At 40.3% G+C, this 18090-nt stretch overlaps 1 protein-coding gene across 7 annotated transcripts in view; it reads right to left on the bottom strand.

The window, feature by feature from the left end:
* Window positions 1-18090, bottom strand: part of ctnnd1 (catenin (cadherin-associated protein), delta 1) — a 47218-nt gene that overhangs the window by 1934 nt on the left and 27194 nt on the right. For 4 of the 7 annotated variants that reach the window (XM_079553320.1, XM_079553325.1, XM_079553321.1 and 1 more), the window contains 13 exons: window positions 16475-16625; window positions 15473-15674; window positions 12106-12223; window positions 11828-11984; window positions 9036-9053; window positions 8667-8732; window positions 7927-8054; window positions 6575-6725; window positions 6230-6425; window positions 5866-6068; window positions 4011-4058; window positions 3847-3926; window positions 1526-1577 (listed from right to left, as the gene is read on the bottom strand). In XM_079553320.1, the coding sequence (XP_079409446.1) occupies window positions 1526-1577; window positions 3847-3926; window positions 4011-4058; window positions 5866-6068; window positions 6230-6425; window positions 6575-6725; window positions 7927-8054; window positions 8667-8732; window positions 9036-9053; window positions 11828-11984; window positions 12106-12223; window positions 15473-15674; window positions 16475-16625 (1570 nt within the window). Of the gene's footprint in view, window positions 1-1487; window positions 1578-3846; window positions 3927-4010; window positions 4059-5865; window positions 6069-6229; window positions 6426-6574; window positions 6726-7926; window positions 8055-8666; window positions 8733-9035; window positions 9054-11827; window positions 11985-12105; window positions 12224-15472; window positions 15675-16474; window positions 16626-18090 lie in introns of all 7 variants that reach the window. The other 3 variants (XM_079553323.1, XM_079553324.1, XM_079553322.1) reach the window with 3 other exon arrangements.

The following is an 18090-nucleotide window of genomic DNA, read 5'->3' as shown; positions in this document are numbered from 1 at the left end:
CGCTTTGTTGCCGTGTGGTCTATGTCATTTTTGCCACTTTCATCTCTTTTGTTGTCACTTTTTTGTTACATTCTAGTCACATTTTTGCCACTTTTTCATTTCATTTTTCATTTCATTTATTTCAGGCAATGGCACACAGAGTACAGTATACAGTATGTAAACATGATGATCCATTTCTACCTGAAAGGGAGTGGGAAGATAACTTAAACTTATTTTTGCCGCTTTTTCCATTGAGTTCTTATCATTTTTTGTTGCTTTGTTGTTCCACTTTTATAGGTTTATTTTGACACATTTTTGTTGCGTTTTCATCCTAATTTTCTTCTCGTTTTTGCCGCAATTTTTACTTTTTTCAAGAAGCTTTTGAGTAAAGCCAACCTGGAGAAAGGCACTCAGTTTAAAGGAACAGGCCACTGTTTTTACATACTGAGATATGTTCTTACTTGAGCCTAGACGAGTTGATGTGTAACTGTTTGGTCTATGCGTGCGCTCAGTCACGCAAATGTTGTTAGCATTTTACCTCTCCCAGCACATTCCTATAACTCCAAACGGGGGTGAAGGTAGAAACGACCATCATTTAAATACAATTATGTGAAACGTTACACGATTTTCATGTAACTTCACCCCAGTTTGGAGCAATACCTTTGCTGGGAAGGCTTTTAGATTTAGGTAAAGCCACACTGGAGAAAATACTCTCAGTTAAGGTGGGGTCCTCTTACCTCCCACTTTAACCAAGTACATTTTCTCCAGTTCAGCTTTACCCAAATCCAAAAGCTTCTCGATGCCTGTAGGCCAGAGTAACGCCTCATTTGAAAGCTAAGACCTGCTTAAGTGATTCTTATTTTTTGTTGTCATGTTGTCACCATGTTTTGATCACATTTTTGTCATGTTTTTGTGCTTTGTCATTGCTTTTTTGTCACTTTCTTATTACATTTTTGTCATATTTTTGTGGCTTTTATGCTTCTTCTTCACCACTCTTTAGTCATGTTTCTGTCGCTTTTTTATTGTGTCATTGTTACTTTTCCAGCACGTTTTTGTCGCTCTTTTGCCACTTTTTTTGTCACTTTGTTGTTGTATTTTCATCCTTGTTTTTGTAGCTATATTGACGCTTTCTCCCAAGAAGCTTTTAGATTTAGGTAAAGCCAAACTGGAGAAAACGTGCTCAGGGTAAGTGGTTAAAGAGAAGTTGATCATTGAGTATGAATTTCTATCCCCAACTGCATCAAACAGTAACTTAAAAGTATCTTCAGGGTCATATTCACATAATACACATTTTTCTCCACCTCTGCTGTGAACGTGAACTGAACAAAGGTCAAATTAAACACATCACGGAGAACAAAAATATACGTCTCACCAGCAGGGGGCGCAGGACAATCAAATACAAATACATCGCAGTGTTTTTTTCCATACAAGACAAATCTCTGTGAAACCATCACATAACTTAAAAACACAAGGCCATGCCGTGAGTGAGTGCAGGTGGACACACATACCATGCGGGACATGCAGTGTTACAGAGGAGTGGCCTAACCATCGTAAGAATCCACGAGGGGCAGAGACGCCTGCCTCTCATACATCCCTCCCTGAAGAGACAAGTGTGAACAGGGCGAAAAACAGGGTAAAGGTTTAAGGAGAACGTTTGTGAAAGCATTAGAGTGGGAAAAATAGAGAGAAAGAAAGGTTAAAAACAGGTTAGTTTAACATTTACAAGGAGAAGACACGTCGGGTGAGACATAAATGTGCACAGAGCTCCGAGGACATGCGTCGACATGCTGTCCGTGGGTGTGTGTGAGAGAGTAGGTCCCTTCACACACAGGAACTGGATGTGAGCTTATTGGTCTGTGTTCAGCGCATTGAATTAAAGGATTTAACATGTCGTACTTTGATATGGGAATACTACGAAGAGCCATGGAGTTTGTATTGGCACAGACTCAACACTGACATCTCTTGAAACAGCTGGAATGAAAGCGTTACTGTGATTTTTGTTCTCTGGTTAATAGGGCTGCAGCATTTTGATTAATTCAAGATTCGGTTCACAATAGATCCCAGTGGAGAGACCAGAGCGCAGTGGGTGGATGCAGAGAGATTTTTTGTTGTTGTTTTACCTAAATTAGCTTTTCTTGCTTTGTACTTTAATGTTCCAATAAGGAAATATGACTAGTCTTGGGATTTACGCCTCTTTAGTCGGAACCGAGTCTTTGGGATCCGTTCATATAAAATGTAATAATGCCAGCCAGATAACTCATAAGGCACACTTTTATGCTTTAAATCAGTGGTTTCCAACCTTTTTTGCCTCGCGTACCCCTTGAGTCGTGGATTTATACTCCGAGTACCCCCTACCTTGAGGATTTTGCCAATATTATTACAAAGTGACCATATTATACAGTATTTAACAGTGTGTTGTGTTAAAAATTAAGCTAAAATACTTTCAAAATCAAATCATTTACTGAAAAACATAATTAAAACTAAAAGTACAATGGGACTGATTTTTACGCTTTGAAAAACATGTTTGTGAATAAAATCTTAAGCCACAACTAGGGATGTCATGATACACTCAAGAGCGGATTTGATTTTCGATTTTAAGTTTCCGATTTATATCTTTTAACCTTTGTTTTTACTGAATGAATATGACTCATTTTATAACCAATAATAAAGTTGTTGTAGAAAAGTCTAAAAACTCTTCTTCAGGAGCAGATCTCACAAACCACTGTGATGATTGTTTCTATTCCCTTCGCATTTCATGTGCTACTGGCAAATGCTTTGGTCCGACATAAACAAACAGTGCTGTGTGATGATGTCATCAGGCCGCGCAGCTTGGTTTGCTTGGGCAGGTGTGACGGCCGGCCAGCAGGGGGCAGGTGAGACAGGGACGTCTCTAACAGAGAACCAGTTTAGAAACTAGGAGTGTGACAATATATCAATTTTCCGATTATTTTATTTTTTATTGACCTTTATTTAACCAGGATAGCCCCACTGAGATTAAGAATCTCTTTTTCAGGGGAGTCCTGGCCCCAGAGGGGAATCTATTGTACATGTTTTTAGTGATATCGCAATGTTTTGCAGGACGATGCGATACCGATACTTTTTATTCCGATATCAATACTTTTGATGCCGTCATGCATATTATTGAGGCAGCAGGACAGCAGGGGGCAGCACTACAGTTCCAAGCACTTGGATCAAACACTGTCACACAAATAATTAACTTTTTATATTTGTATACAAGATTAATTTGGGGTTGATTTATCCTTTTTAAATAGGACTGTGGTTTCTTGTTTATTTAAATGTAAATGAAGTCACTGACAGATCTATAGACCCATTTTCAGTGAGTAAGTCAGGGATCAGTTATAGACACAGAAAAAAGGGGTACAAAGCTCATGAAAAGAAATGTAAATGAAGAATAATATGTGGTATGTTAAAATTAAGGTTAAAAGTAGCATTTTTTTTTTAAATCAAGATGTATCGTAGGTTATTTTTTTGCAATATATCGATTATCGTAGTATCGGCGTATCATGATATACGAATCTAGAATCGAGCAGCCCTAATCTACTGTGCATGTTGTGGCATCCGGACCAAATCCACCCAGATAACAAGGAGAACATGCAAACTCCACACGGCATGGGCCCCCAGCCCGCCCGGGAATCGAACCCGGGACCTCATTTCTGAGAGCGCCAACAGCTGCAGCCTTTGCTAATTGTCAATTGCAGTCATTAAAAGTCCAATCTTGATTAAATGTGCAGCACTATCAGTTAATACTGAGCCATTCAAGCAGTTTTAAGTGTAATTTGCCGTCTTAAGTAGGTCGAACGGTGTTTTCTTATGCCATGCAGGACACACGGGTAATCTTCAGTTTACCTGGACAGCGTTTTTGTCAGCAGGTTCGAGTGTGTCGTCCATAGTGTTCCTCCCTTTCTGATCCAGTGTGGAGTAGGCATCTAAACGGAGCAATGTTGGACAGGTTTAAAGCTACAGTACAATAACGCATAAAGGTAAAATTAGAAACTCTGCGTTGAGCTCACCTGGTCCCATGTCATTCATTGGAATCATCTCTCTGTCCCCTTTGCCCCCTGTGAAGCAAAAGCAAACATTACATCATTTTTTTTATGTAAACAGAAAGAGCTTCAGAGTCCGTGCCAGAAATGCTAAGAATAGAAGGTGCGAGTTTGTCTTTCTTTGCCCAGGCAAGAACTGGAGTTTGCCTCTTTACCGCATTCTTTCAGCACAGTTCACTTTGTGTCGTTCGAATCCTTCCATATTCCAACAAAACTCCTCAACATATAAATGTTCACTCGTTCGATATGCCAAGTTGTCGTAAAGGCAGAAAGTAAACAAGCACATTGTCTCTAGTTCAGCTTTGCCCACATCTTAAAGCTTCTCGATTGGAGCCTGTAGGCTAGAGTAACGGCTCATAAAATGGATCTTTTTCCTTGCGTTGTTGCCGCTTTGTCGTCGCCTTTTATTTTTGCTTCCATGTCACATTTCTAACTGTTTTGCAACAATTTTGTTTATTTTTTTTGTCAATGTTTTGTTGTGTTTTTGCCACTTTTTTCTTAGTGTTTTGTTGTTTTTACTTATTTTTTGGTTGCCATTTTGTTGCTTTTTCATCACTTTTTCCCATCAATTTTTTCATCGCCTTTTCATCACGTTTTCCTCCCTGTTTGCGTCTCGTTTTTGTCGCCATTTTGTTTTCAAGAAGCTTTTAGATTTAGGTAATGCCGTGAATGTGCTTGGTTAAGGTGGAGGTTAAGAGGTTTTTAAACAGTTTTCAGCCCCGTCTTCCTGCTTGTAGTAGCAGCCTGACAGCCCCAACTTTCAGTCCGACTTCTTCACAACTATGTCCCAGGTGTGGGATAGTCGGTTCTCCCCCTCGTCCCGGTTCACAGTCCGGGGAGCTAAGGAGCGCGCTTTCGGATCTCGATGAGGTGGTTCTCCCTCTAGCAGTGGCAGACTTCAGCTGTTCTTGTTCTGCTAAGGGCTGGGTACCATTAAAGGGGCTAGATGCAAATTGGTCATTTTATACTCTCTACTGCCACCTCAGGTCATACGTGTAACTGCACCTTCTATATTAAGCTCGTGCATGACAGCAATTCCGACCCGAAGCAACAACGTTTTGAGTGATAGTGCAGGATTATAGAGGCAGTTGTGGTGAACAGGTCTGAGCTCATTCTACACATTAGGACATGGCTGGAACATGTAGGGGGAGGAAAATACACAATTTTAACATTTTTAAACTCTGTAAAGTCCCTTTAAACGATATCAGTGTGGTATCGAAAAAAAAAGGTTTTCAAAAGCAAGTACCGAAAAGACCTAAGTTTTGACGTGGTGGTCATCAAAACTTGAGGAAAAATGTAGGAGAAATGTGAAAAAAAAGGACAAAATTTAAAAAGGAAAAAAAGGAAACGCGAGGTGAAAAAAGTGGGGGGACAAAGTGTTTTTTTTTCTGCTCTTTTGTTGTGTTAACATCTTAAACCTCTTTGTTTGGCTTTGCCCAAATATAAAAGCTTATTAAAAATCGAGAAGAAAACGCAACCAAAAAAAGCATCAAAAAGTGACCCACAAAAAAAAGCCACAAAGGAGCAAAGAAAAGTAACAAAAACGTTTTTAAAAAAATGACAAAACGCCACTAAAGAGCAAGTCACAAAAGAGCAACAAAAAGTGATGAAAGCACAGCAAAAGTAACAAAAACTCAACAAAAAAAGTGGCAAAGTTGTGACAAAAATGCCATAAAAAATAATGATAATAAAAAGGCAACAAGAAACTGGTAAAAATGACATGAAAAAGAACATGAAAAGCTCTTTCTTCCTGATGTCGAACGCTCTACCCGTTTCTCCTACACAGTTTAAATCAGCTGACCAGACACGTCACGTCCAATACCTTTGTCTAAGAGCGGCAGAGTGCTGTCCTCGTAGCCTCCGTTGGCCCTGGTGTTGTTGCTGGGAGGGTTTACGTGGTTTAGATTCACCATGAAGTCCGTCTTCTTCCAGCCGTCTTTCTCCAGGGTTCGCCGGAACTCCTTGTAGCCCCACACCGTCTGCAGAACCAGGCCGGCCCCACGAACCTCGCGCTCGGAGCGGTTTCTGCCGAAGGAGAGGTCATCATTCATCATCATTTAAACTACTGTATCTCATGCATTATTCATACGTTTGGAATCAAGGAGACTGTTGTCGACTTTCACCATCAAGGCATCAGCGTTCAACATAAAAACATCCCATGTGGTGGTAAAGCTCATCTCACTCACCCGTCTTTGTTGATGAGCACCAGCCGCTCGATGCCCTGTGAAGCCCTCAGAGTCTTGGCTGCCTCTAAACTGGAGCCGAGCACCTCATGCAGCGTGCTCAGGACCGACACCACCGTCTCCTCGGACAGCGCCCTCACAGGCTGGCTCTGGCCTCCCCCGGGCAGGTTGGCCACGAGATGAGGCACTGAGTGTTTACCTGACGGACATAAAGTATTTTCATCATTTTGAAACTACACACTAGGACGAGAGCTGCACGATGGTGGAATAGTGACATACAGTTTAATAAACAGAATCACATAATCTAACATAATACAGTGATGATGATGATAATACGTCACGTCTCACCTAATAACTCCCTGTTTCGTGGGTCGATGGCCAGGTTGCGCAGGGCTCCAGACATCGCTCGCACCACCCGGTCGTTGCCGTGTGCTAAAAGCTCAGTCATCAGGGGCAGACCCATCTCCTTACGCAGCACGCCACGGATATATCGGCCATACTGCGCACAGGCAAAGACACTCTAATTACTATGAAGAATTACATACAGGTGAAACTCAGAAAATTAGAAAATCGTATCGCAAAATGTGAAATTAATATGTGATATAGACATAATTTATGGCAAGCCTAATTTTCCGAGTTTCACCGGCAAATAACAATGAAATGTATGAAAAAATGAACACATCTTTAACAAAACATAGCAGAAAGTACCATTTAAAACACTAAACTTGGTTAGTTCACCAATTTTCACCAGTTTTCCATAGAACAGTTTAAGTTTTTTAATAATAAGACAACACTGCACAGTAGGGCCCGACCGGTATATCGTGCCAATATTTAGGTATTTTCAATATCGGCTATAGGCCAATATCTGCCTAGGCTTCAGGGCCCCCTGCTGTCACAGTAGGCATATTTCTATGATTGAAACCTTTACTATAATAATACATATTTATCTAGGCTATTTGAGAGATTTAAAAATAATAAAACCTCAAATCAAATTACTCAAAGGGGCTAGATGCAAGTTTGCCATTTTATACTCACTACTGCCACCTCAGGTCATACGTGTAACTGCAGCTTCTATATTAAGCTTGTGCATGACGGCACTTCGGACCCGAATTAACACCTTTTTGAGTGACAGTGCAGGATTTTAGAGGCAGTTGTGGTGAACAGGTCTGGGCTCATTCTACGCATTAGGACATTGCTGAACATGTAGGGCAGGGGTGTCCAAAGTGCGGTCCAAATACGGCCCTCAGACCAATTTTTGGTGGCCCTCTGCCTTTTTGCGGAATCAGGACACATCATCAGAGATAGTCCTTTTTATTTGAAATGTAATAATTCTACACAATTCTAACTGAACAACTAACCTTTTACTGTGAGACAGAGCTGGCATGAAGGTTTTGAGCATAAATAAAGGTGTGGGGCGCAAAACCTCTGCTAGTCAAAGGTTTTGCAGCACTAACTACCGATCTATGGCCCTTCACCCTGTGTACGCTTCAGTATGCGGCCCCCCATGAAAAAAGTTTGGACACCCCTGATGTAGGGGGAGGAAAATACTTTTTTTTTTTTAACTCCATATAGTCCCTTTAAAATATGGGCCTATATATTGGTTATCGGCCAGCCCCCTTCATATTGGTATCAGACCTTAAAAATCCATCGGTCGGGCCCAACTGTACAGTAAAAGATCAGACTCTAAAAGGAGCACTTACGGTCCATCGTCCAGCACACAGGTTCTGAACAGCTCCAGCTGAAGCCTCCAACACAGTGGGGTTTTTCGACTCTTTGAGGAGAGACGTGTAGATCCGCACCACCTCGGGCTGATACAACAGCTCATAACCTACAGGCGTCACAGAACACGGTGTCATCGAGAGGCTTATCAGGTAAAGACTAGACGGAGAACTGAATCTCAAACCTTTCACACCAGTGCCAGAGCATGACCAACATTTTAACCCCCGCCTTAAATCAAGAATTTTCTCCAGTTTATGTTTTCATTGCTTTGTTGTCACGTTTTTGCCACATTCTCATCACATGTTCGATGCTTATTTGACCAATTTTTGTCACGTTTTTATCACATTTTCTTTGTGTTTTTTTGCCATATTATTCTCACATTTTCACTGCTTTGTTGCCACATTTCGTTTTCTGTGTAACTGATCAAGCTGCAAATATGTGATCAAAAAAGCAACAAAAACATGATGAAAACACAAACAAAAAGGACGAACACGTGACAGTCATAACAAGGAAGAAGCTTAGATTAGCTTTGTAGGGCTTAGCTTTCAAATGCAATGCTCGACTGGAGTAAAAGCTCTAAAACTGAACTAAATTTGGTCTAAATCTTGAATAAACTGGGTGGGAGTAAAGTCATATCTAGAACAAGCCCTGTCTAAAACATAGGAAGAATAAATGTTACAAAATGAAAGACTATCGCTCTTTTTAAATGATGGTAACTCACCTTTGGCAGGAGTTGTCCTCTTTGGGAGATCTACCGTGTCCTCCGCAAGTTCATCTTCTTTCTTACCTGCAACAAGAAGCGCCATTTGAAAACTCAGCAGGTCTTAATCTTAAAACGCTCGGTTAGTAAAGGGTGTTTCTACGACGTATTATATTAGACAAACGTGCCATCGAGTGCAGGCAACGACAAAAAAACAACCAACAAAACTACACATTGTACTGCGTTTCCACGGTAACGCCCCCAGTCAGTGCTTGTTAGTTTCTACGACAGTATCGACACCGGGTTAGACGAGCAGATCTACCCACTACCACGAGGGACAAACGGAGGGCCGAAGCGAAGTGATAAGGTGATTAGGAGATAAAAGCTTACCTTTGGAAAACCACTCATCTGTCGCCGGGCCAAAAGAAGGGAGAGAGAGAGAAGAGGAGCGGAAACGAGAGGAAAGTACAAAGCGTTAAAAGGAAAAAAGCCACAGCCATAACTGAGCCACCGAGATAACACCCGTCCACAAACAACCAGCAACTTCACATGCTGTGTGTGGAGGCCAGAACATGTTTAAACTTTTATTGAGCTCATAAACATATGACCAAGATCCCCAAGCAAGACACAACAAATTATGAAGTTATGGAAGATTATAAATGTATGAAGCTGAGGGAAAAAAAGGTCCCAATTACCCAACACACACTGTCTTGGCACTAGGGCTGAGGACCGTTATGTTTTTTACGATACCGGTACTTAAACGATACTTGGTTTCCGATACCGATACCAAAATATTTGTTGTGTAGATTCAGAAAACAGAACAATAATGTGTGGAAGATGTGCTAATTTTACAATATCTGGTTCATCTCTAATGTCAAGAAATGTGGGAAAAAATCTGGGAAGAAGTGGGGGGAATTGAAAGAAAAATTGTGTAAAAAAAAAGAAAAGAAAAATTGGGGGAAAATAGGGGGGAAAATTACGAAAATAAGAAATATTGGGACAAAAAAAAGTGGGGAAAAATAGGGAGGAGAAAATGGGCAAAAATGGGATAGGGATAAGATTAGAAATAAAAATTGGCAAAAGTGAGGTGGAAAAAAATGGTAAATCGAGAAAAAATAAGGAAAAAAATGGGAAAAAATAGGGCACTATTAGCACAATAGGGCAAAGTATTGGGCACAAATATTAAAAAACTGAGAAATTTGGCAGAAAATGGGGGGATAATCATGTGTTCGAGCTGAAACAACCCAGTCGCTTGCTTTAATGCTGTTCCTGGACCAACAGCATCAAAACTAGGATCTAAAGATGTACGATATTTTTCGGTACCTGCTTTCTATACTTTCATTTTTTCGATACAGGTAGCACCTAAACTTTAATTTCAGTATCATTTAACGGTACCCAGCCCTATTTGGCACCAGCAATCGATACCCATGTAAGTTCAACCAAAAGAATTGATTAGGAAGATTGAGGAATGTGAGTGGCAAAATAACCTTTAGGTTGTCTACATATGAATCCATGGCAACAGTAAAGTAAATTCTGTTTGTGTAAGCTCTCTCGCTTTCAAAGGAGTCGACTAGACCGGGATTTTTCAGTTGAACTTCTCTTAATTTTCACACTTTTCACAATTTTCACAAGTACCACCATATCTAGACAAATCAGGAATAAACTGGGTCTAAAAAAGGGCCTAAAATAGACATTAATCGTACCACATAATGTCTTAACTAGGTGTAAACCTCGTCTAAACCAGAAAAACACCAAACCCAAATGCATTAGTAAAGTATAAATAATAAAGAACCACCAGTGGTAGAACTAAAAAGATCAGATGTAGATTTTGAGTGAAACACAAACAGAGCACATTCCCCCTGCGGCATGTGTGGTATCAGTGGTGCTAGTGTGACATCACTGGATTACAGTTAAAAGTGCCTCCTATTGACAAACTAACACAGTCTCAGTCACGAGCCTCGTCTCATCCCAACGACAGGCAAGGCCACTATACGCGTTACCATAGTGACAGAGACCGCTTACATACATGATATAAAAAGCAAAATAATGTCAATGGATGTAACATATTGTCAATATGTTAAAGGTCCTATAAAGCTTTAACCATGTTGTAATGCTATTTCCTCTTCATTCACGCATGTCTGAGTAATCCTCATGAATCCTGCGCTCTGAGCAGCTGCTCCGCCCTCTCCTGGTAAACGACTGACTTGTGCCCGTGTGACGCATTTTACGTAACATTGTAAAACCAGTAAGAGCCTGACGTCTGTAATGTAATGCCCTTCGGCCTGATTTTAATTTGTAAAACAGCTTTTTTCATTATTTCTGTTGTAAGAAAGAAAGAAGCTGCCCCTGGAGAGTAAACAAACACACCCCGAAGTTGTGAAGAAGGAGCTCTTCTGGACACCGCCTGCTCTTTTTTTCTTACCCATTGGCAATGTATCTGTGAATCGTGTTTTGTTACGAGAGGTACAGGACTATATTCAACCTTCCTAATGAAGAGTCCACAAGTTGGAATTTCTCTCCAGGATCCTGTGACTAACCAGACATAGTATGTTTGTCACTTCATCGATGGATGCTTGGCCAGAACCAAAGTGGATTAACTCTTATAACCGGTGCAATTCCCACAAGAAAAGCACTCGATGGAGAAGCCAGAGCATTAAGTAAATCAAAACACGTGCTAAATGGTAATGATAATGTGTGTTAGCCATTTATGAAGCTGTGTTGCATATAATAACTATATTACTTTTACTGCTAATGCAACATGGGCAGCATCAACTCGGAGAGAGGAGAGAGTGAGGTAACTGAATCCAAGCATCGTGTCTTCCGTGTTGGAAAAATACCCCCAGAAAACACTTATATTGCTCACAAAAATGAATACTCCATAGTGGTAGAGGTACAGTATATCGGATAAATGCCAATACTTTACTTTTGAATGGCTAAAATAGCATGACGCAGTCTCTTTAACCTAATCAAGTTGCTTTTTCAGCAAATTGTGTTGGAAAAAGATGAAAATCAGGACCAAAAAAAGAAAAGTATCATGACAAAATGAACTTCAGCGATAATAAACATGAGGTCATATAAATAAGGGTTATAACAATATGTAATGAAATACACTTATCGCTATAGATTTATATTATCTTGTGCTCTATTTTAAGACAAAAGCAGCTTTGAGTTTGGGCACGTACCTTTGCTCTTTCGGGAGCTGAAACAGCCGCCCTTTTGGCCGGACGAGGCGGTGCCTTGGGTGAGGGGGATGGCCTCCTGGTAGCGTTCAGAGCCAGGGATTTCGCGGTGCACGTGATAGGAGAGGTTCCTCAGCAGACACACACTGTTCTCTATCAACTGCACAGATAAATAAACAATATACATAAGCATTTCTAATAAGTAAAATAATGTATCAAAAGAAGGAAATAAGGCTTCATCACATAAGGCTTAATCACAGTCTGATGGTTAGAGCACATACCTTATTATCAACATCTTTACAATCGATCTGGGACTGGACAATGTACATGAGCGAGTCGACCAGCCCTGTGCACTCCCTCAGCTTCCTCCTCGCCTCGCTGCGCTCCGAACTCACGTTTCTGCAGACGCACAAAAGACGAATTTTAGAGAATAGTGCACAAAGAAAAGACGAGCCTGAATGAAACTCCCTTTTAAATGTGATAGTCCACAAAGGAAGTGGTTTGTAAATATCGTGTTACGATGCTAAATGTGGTCACAGTTTGGGTTTGTTTTAAAGATCTGACCCAACTGGAAGGATAAAGTGTAAGTCGACACTTGGGCTGTTCCTGATTCATGAAAGAGGAAAAATACAATGACAAGAAACTGGGGAAAACGCACCAGCTTCACCTTGTTTGACTGCACTCTCACTTTAGGTCCAACTTTGCACCCATACAGATATAATATGCATACATTAAACCCAAAACCAACAGTTTATATCTCTGCAGAGCCTTCACAGTTAGTATTTAAGCCAATGTTATCATTAGCACTGGGAGCAGTCTCAGTGCTAATGATAACATTATCTGTGGGTACTTCATAAGAAAAATACAGTTTATGTTTTAGATCTCTGTGGAATCGGCATAAAATCCAGTACTTGTGTCAGTATCAGAACAACCATAACAATACGTAATAACTAGTGGTGTAGTCTACACAGGTATACGCCATATAACCACTAGAAAGCCTGCAGGATTACCGTACGCCCACAACAAATTGAGCAAAGACCCATCATTTGCGCGGTGTTATTTTCTCTAATTATTCAAAAACTACTTTAACAAATGCTGAATTATGAATATAGTTTTCTACTAAATACGGATACAAAAACATGGAGAGGAGCAAAGTAGTTCAACAGCCCATAAATACATAAATAACGGAGAATCGTGCTAATGCTAACTGCTACAACTGCTGTTTTTTCACTTCTGCTGACAGAAAATATCCATATGGGCCCGATTTACACTCGACTTTGTGTGTGGTAAATAAGTTAATATTCCACCAGAAAATGGATAAAAAAAGTGGAAAATCGTGCTTCCTAAAAGATTATTTTCCCCCCTCGGCGAAGCCACGCCCCCTTCTATGATGCAATGCCTTCTGTATCTATGTCACTTCCTGTCAGTAGCTTAAAATTTCAAGTAAAAATAACTTTTTTGCCCAACATTTCTTCATTAAAATTGCATACCCTTGCGCTCTCTCGCCCTCGCCCTACAAGAGGTGCAAACAGAGCTGATCTGCTCATGTTGGTCAGTGTTTTCTCTCTGCACAGCGCGGTCAGTTTGAGGCTCAGAGACTGAATCGGCGCAGCTTAAATAAAAGAATCGAAAAAATGTGTCCCACTGCCAGCTGCTCTTTATCATTTTATCAGCGCATATAAGCTAATTGGTCACTCCCTTCAACATTTTAGTAGTTCAACATATTTCAATGCTGTCAGGGGACCACTCAGCTGCAGATCTCGAGCCAGGTTCATGATCAGGATAACCAAACTGGAGGTTTCACTATTAGATTACTGAGCATGTTTTGGGCTAAAGGGCGAAACCGGACTATCCAGACAATATCCACACACACACACACACACACGCACACACATAGGGAGAACATGCAAACTCCACACACACTTTCACGTAGCACCACAATGTATTCCACGGATATTATCAGAAAACAAACTGCCACTACATACAAGTCTCTCTCTGCAAATATTTCTCGCCTAACTGAGTTCATTCCAGTCTCTGCCGTTAACCATGAGGCAGAGTGGAATGCGGAGATAACAGAGCCACTGGTAGCACATCATGTTTACACTGTCAGAGTCAATGGCCTTCTGTCCTACGTTCACGCCTGCACGTGAACTCCTCTTCTCATCCTTTCCAATGCTACGGTCCCCTGACTCCTAAAGGACGGCTTCCAATAAAAATGACCAGCAAATTACGTTATGGTGAGTGATGTATATGACTTTTCTGTTGGTTCCCCTTTACTTCATCAAGCTTGATTGTGGGTAGAGGTATTTAACACGGTCTTGCTATAAAACTATTGCTACTAAAATGCCTTGTCGACACACTGAAAAAGATTCCTAGACAGAAGATCCATAGGAAACTTCATCCACAGACGCACTGCCTATAAAAGAACCAATTTTTTTTTTTATGGGCTTGTTATTGCAAGTCTTACGGGCAGTACTTAACTCCACAAGCGCTCCATCAGCCTCACTATAAAGACTGAATGGTACATGACATATCTTCTTACCGTTGTCAATGTCTTTCCACTATTGCCGTCTGTACTTCAACATGAGTGTAGCTGCTTTACATAGTTCTTTTTGTATAATTGTATAATATTTTGGCCCATCTTGGAGCTTGGTTGGGCTAGCAGGTGTATTTTCAAATCCAAAACTTGACAGGTGTGCAAGAAATGTGTGAAAAATGGGGAGTCATTTGGGAGAAAAAGGGGGAAAATTGGAAGAAATGGTAGCAAATAAAAGAAAAAAAAATGTGTTAACTGGGGCAAAAATAGGAAAAAAATGGGAATAAATTGGGTAAAATTAAGGAAAATATTTGTATTAAGAATAAGGGGAAAATTAGAAAAAATGGGGGAAAATTGTAAGAAATTGTGGCAAAAATAAGGGGAAAAAAATTTAAACTGGGGCAAAAATTGGGAATAAATTGGGCAAAATTAAGAAAAAATATTTGTAATAAAAATAAGGGGAAATGTGAAAAAATTGGACAAAATTGGAAGAAATTGTGTCAAAAATAGGGGGAAAAACGTGTAAACTGGGGCAAAAATAGGGAAAAAATGGGAATAAATTGGGTAAAATTAAGGAAAATATTTGTAATAAGAATTAAGGGGAAAATTTGAAAAAATGGGGGAAAATAAGAAAAAATAAAATAAAATTGGGGAAATGGTGCAAACATTGGGGAAAAAATATGCATGAGATATGAGATATATGAGAAAAAATATATATTATTATTATTGACTTTATTTCGGACACTATATGGTCCATATTACAAGACACAATATTGCACGGAGCTCCAGGGTTGATACTGTTCACTGAGTTCGTAAACCTCCACGTGCACCTGTACATGAGAATAATATTTAAGCGGAAACAACCGAGTCACTTCTTTTAATGCCGTCCCTGGACCAACAGCATCAAAACTTGGATCCAAAAAAAGTCTCTTTCGGTTCCTACTTTTGATACCGGTAGAACTTAAAACTTTTTTTCCCCAATACCATACTGGTATTGTTTAACAGTACCCAGCCGTACTGATATGTCCCTTAAACTGCACTAAAATGATGTACTTACTGGAACTGTGTCACATACTTTTACTGCTTTAACTATAGTGCCACTGTGTCCGTACCTGAGGCAGCCTGCGGTATTGGTCAGAGCCGTCTCCCACTCCAGGTGCCGGGGTTTGCAGTTCTCCTCTCCGCCTCCCGCCCCGTTGCTGCCCCGTTCCCAGCCCGAGTGCGACACCAGCACCTCGTCGGCCAAAGCGTACAGCGCGTGGTCCACGATCTCCATCTTCACCGAGTCGTGTGAGGACAAGTTCCACAGTGTGCCTGGAAGTCAACAGTTCAGCTTAGCATGGTGGTTCCCCTTTTTCCGATTCCCCATTACAGTCTAAAAGTAAGAATTGGACAAAACTGCTGCTGAATATGTTTTAGATCATCCTTTTGGTGTTTTTGATTAACCTGTATTGTAAAAACTGAAATGATTTTCCAAGAAATTTACATTTAATGCCAGTTTGAATCAATGCTTTTTAATAATGCCTCATGCTTCCTGACCCGCTCTTTCATCTTGGAATATGCCTGCGCGATCAAGGAAGAAAAAAGATCCATTGACGAAACTATCTGGTCACACGGTATAGTCAGGTATAGATCTAGACGGCATCTTTGGATTTGGTCAAGAATAGAAAAAGTGAAATTTCTAAATCATTACTTTGACAAATGCTGAATGATAAATATATTTTTCTAAAGATACAGAGACATGGAGAGGAGCAAAGTGGTTGAACAGCCCATAAATACTTAAAAATGCACAATGCTACCGAGGAAGCTAACGTTAGCTGCTTGCTACATATGCTAACGTTAGCCACGAGTGACGTTTTTTTCTTCTACTGAACAATTTGCTGTAAAAATACATCCATATGGACTGAAAAACTGTGATTTGCAGATGTTTTCTTCCCCCTCGACTAGGCCACGCCCCCTTGTATGACACGTTGCAGTCTGTATCTATATCTGATGAGGCACAACTTGGCTAATCTTGCCTAACACTCCAATCTATTCCACAAAGTAATGCAAGTCATAGGATGTGACAAAGCATAAATGGTTTCCGCTTATTCATAGGTGGTACATGTTTGCACCTGTGATGGTGTCGGTGAGTTCCTGGTCACGAGTTTTTCGCAGCAGCCTGATCAGCGCGGGAACCCCGTCGCAGTTCTTTATGGCGATCTTGTTGTCGGCGTCTTTGCCATATGAAATGTTCTTTAGTGCTCCACAGGCTGCGTAGTGAACCTGTCAAAGAAAACAAAGGGGTCAGTCCTGATGCAACTAGCAACAATAAGCTACAGAGCAGATATTTCCATATGATTATTGCCATATGATGAGACTGTTTAAGAAGCTTTTTCTTTTTTCCCGAACATGTTGAGCACAATCTACAGACATGAAAGTAATTATAATTAAAAGGGATATTTCAGGATTTTTGACATAGGTCCTCATTTAAGAGTAATCCAGAGTGTTGTTGATTTCTGGAGATATTTTTATATTTTGATTCATGCAGGCCTTATATTTGAAGAGTTCAGTGGTGCTAGGCTAGAGCTAGGCTAGCGCATGTCTATGGTAACTAGTAGCCTGCATTAAAACATCTTCAAAATCATGTGGTAGTCCTCCAAACATTGCCATATCCAATTTGTGGAAAGCTCCTTTGTGAATTCCACGTGTAGTAATGCCGGCCGCAGGTAAACAAACTACTGTAACCGAGCAGATCACTCCACCACTGCGTAGCTTACAACCAGGAAGCTGATGCTGCTCAAACACAAGTTCTTTTAAAAGCAAAATGGTTATATTTCAAAAATGATTCAGTCAACACAGACATTTATATCAGTAGTCTGGTGTTATAAGTGATTTGCCTCAGGTGCACTGTGCTTGGGTCAGACTGTTTTTAATGCAGGCTACTAGTTACCATAGACATGCACTAGCCAAGCACTAGCCTAGCGCCACTAAACTCTTCAAACTCACACTCTGGATAACCTGGAATGAGGCCCTATCTGAAAAATCCTGAAATATCCCTTTAAGTATAAGTAGCAAACTCAAGTCATTGTCTTTTATTGTGTTAAAAGACAGTTCTTGGAAACTTACTCTCCAGGAAAAACTCCTCCAAAACAGCATAGTTACACAAGTGTCATTGAAGCTGACAGTAGCTCCGTTCCCATTTTTGTTCGGTAAAAGTAGCTCATGCAGGATTAAAAAGATTGGAGAACCCTTGCTCTAGAGAGGTTGGAGATTTGATATCATACTGTAAATTATGGGCAAAATCCAGGCACAGACGACAATGTGCATCGACTTTCATTAAAACATAATTAAAAAAGTAAACAGCCACAGAAGAACTTTGTAGTGTGCGGAAATGCTTCTACTTGAGCTTTTACATTTTAAAATATCCATTTGTTTACTATGTGGAAAATGCAGTTAATCCCAGAAATATTCCTTGTTTATTTAAGATTATTTATTTCTGTCTTCTAAGTTTCTGACCTATACTTTGCCAATAATACTAATGGGCCCCTTCACAAACGTTTCCTTCCAATTGTTTCCTAAACCATAATTACAGCTTTTTCATATCAAAACGTGCACAATAAAATATAAAATTTAGCCAAAACTGCCGTTGCGGTTTGTTCTGGGCCAAACAGCCATGAGACTTCAATAGCACTGACCATAGAGGGATGAAAATGTCAAATTAAGATGCCTCTGCGCTGTAGGAATGTAT

Source organism: Gobius niger (genome assembly GCF_951799975.1).
Source record: "Gobius niger genome assembly, chromosome: 3".
In the NCBI taxonomy this organism is placed as follows: domain Eukaryota; kingdom Metazoa; phylum Chordata; class Actinopteri; order Gobiiformes; family Gobiidae; genus Gobius; species Gobius niger.
Note: the sequence above shows the minus strand (reverse complement) of the source record. Positions and strands in the feature narration are given on the sequence as shown.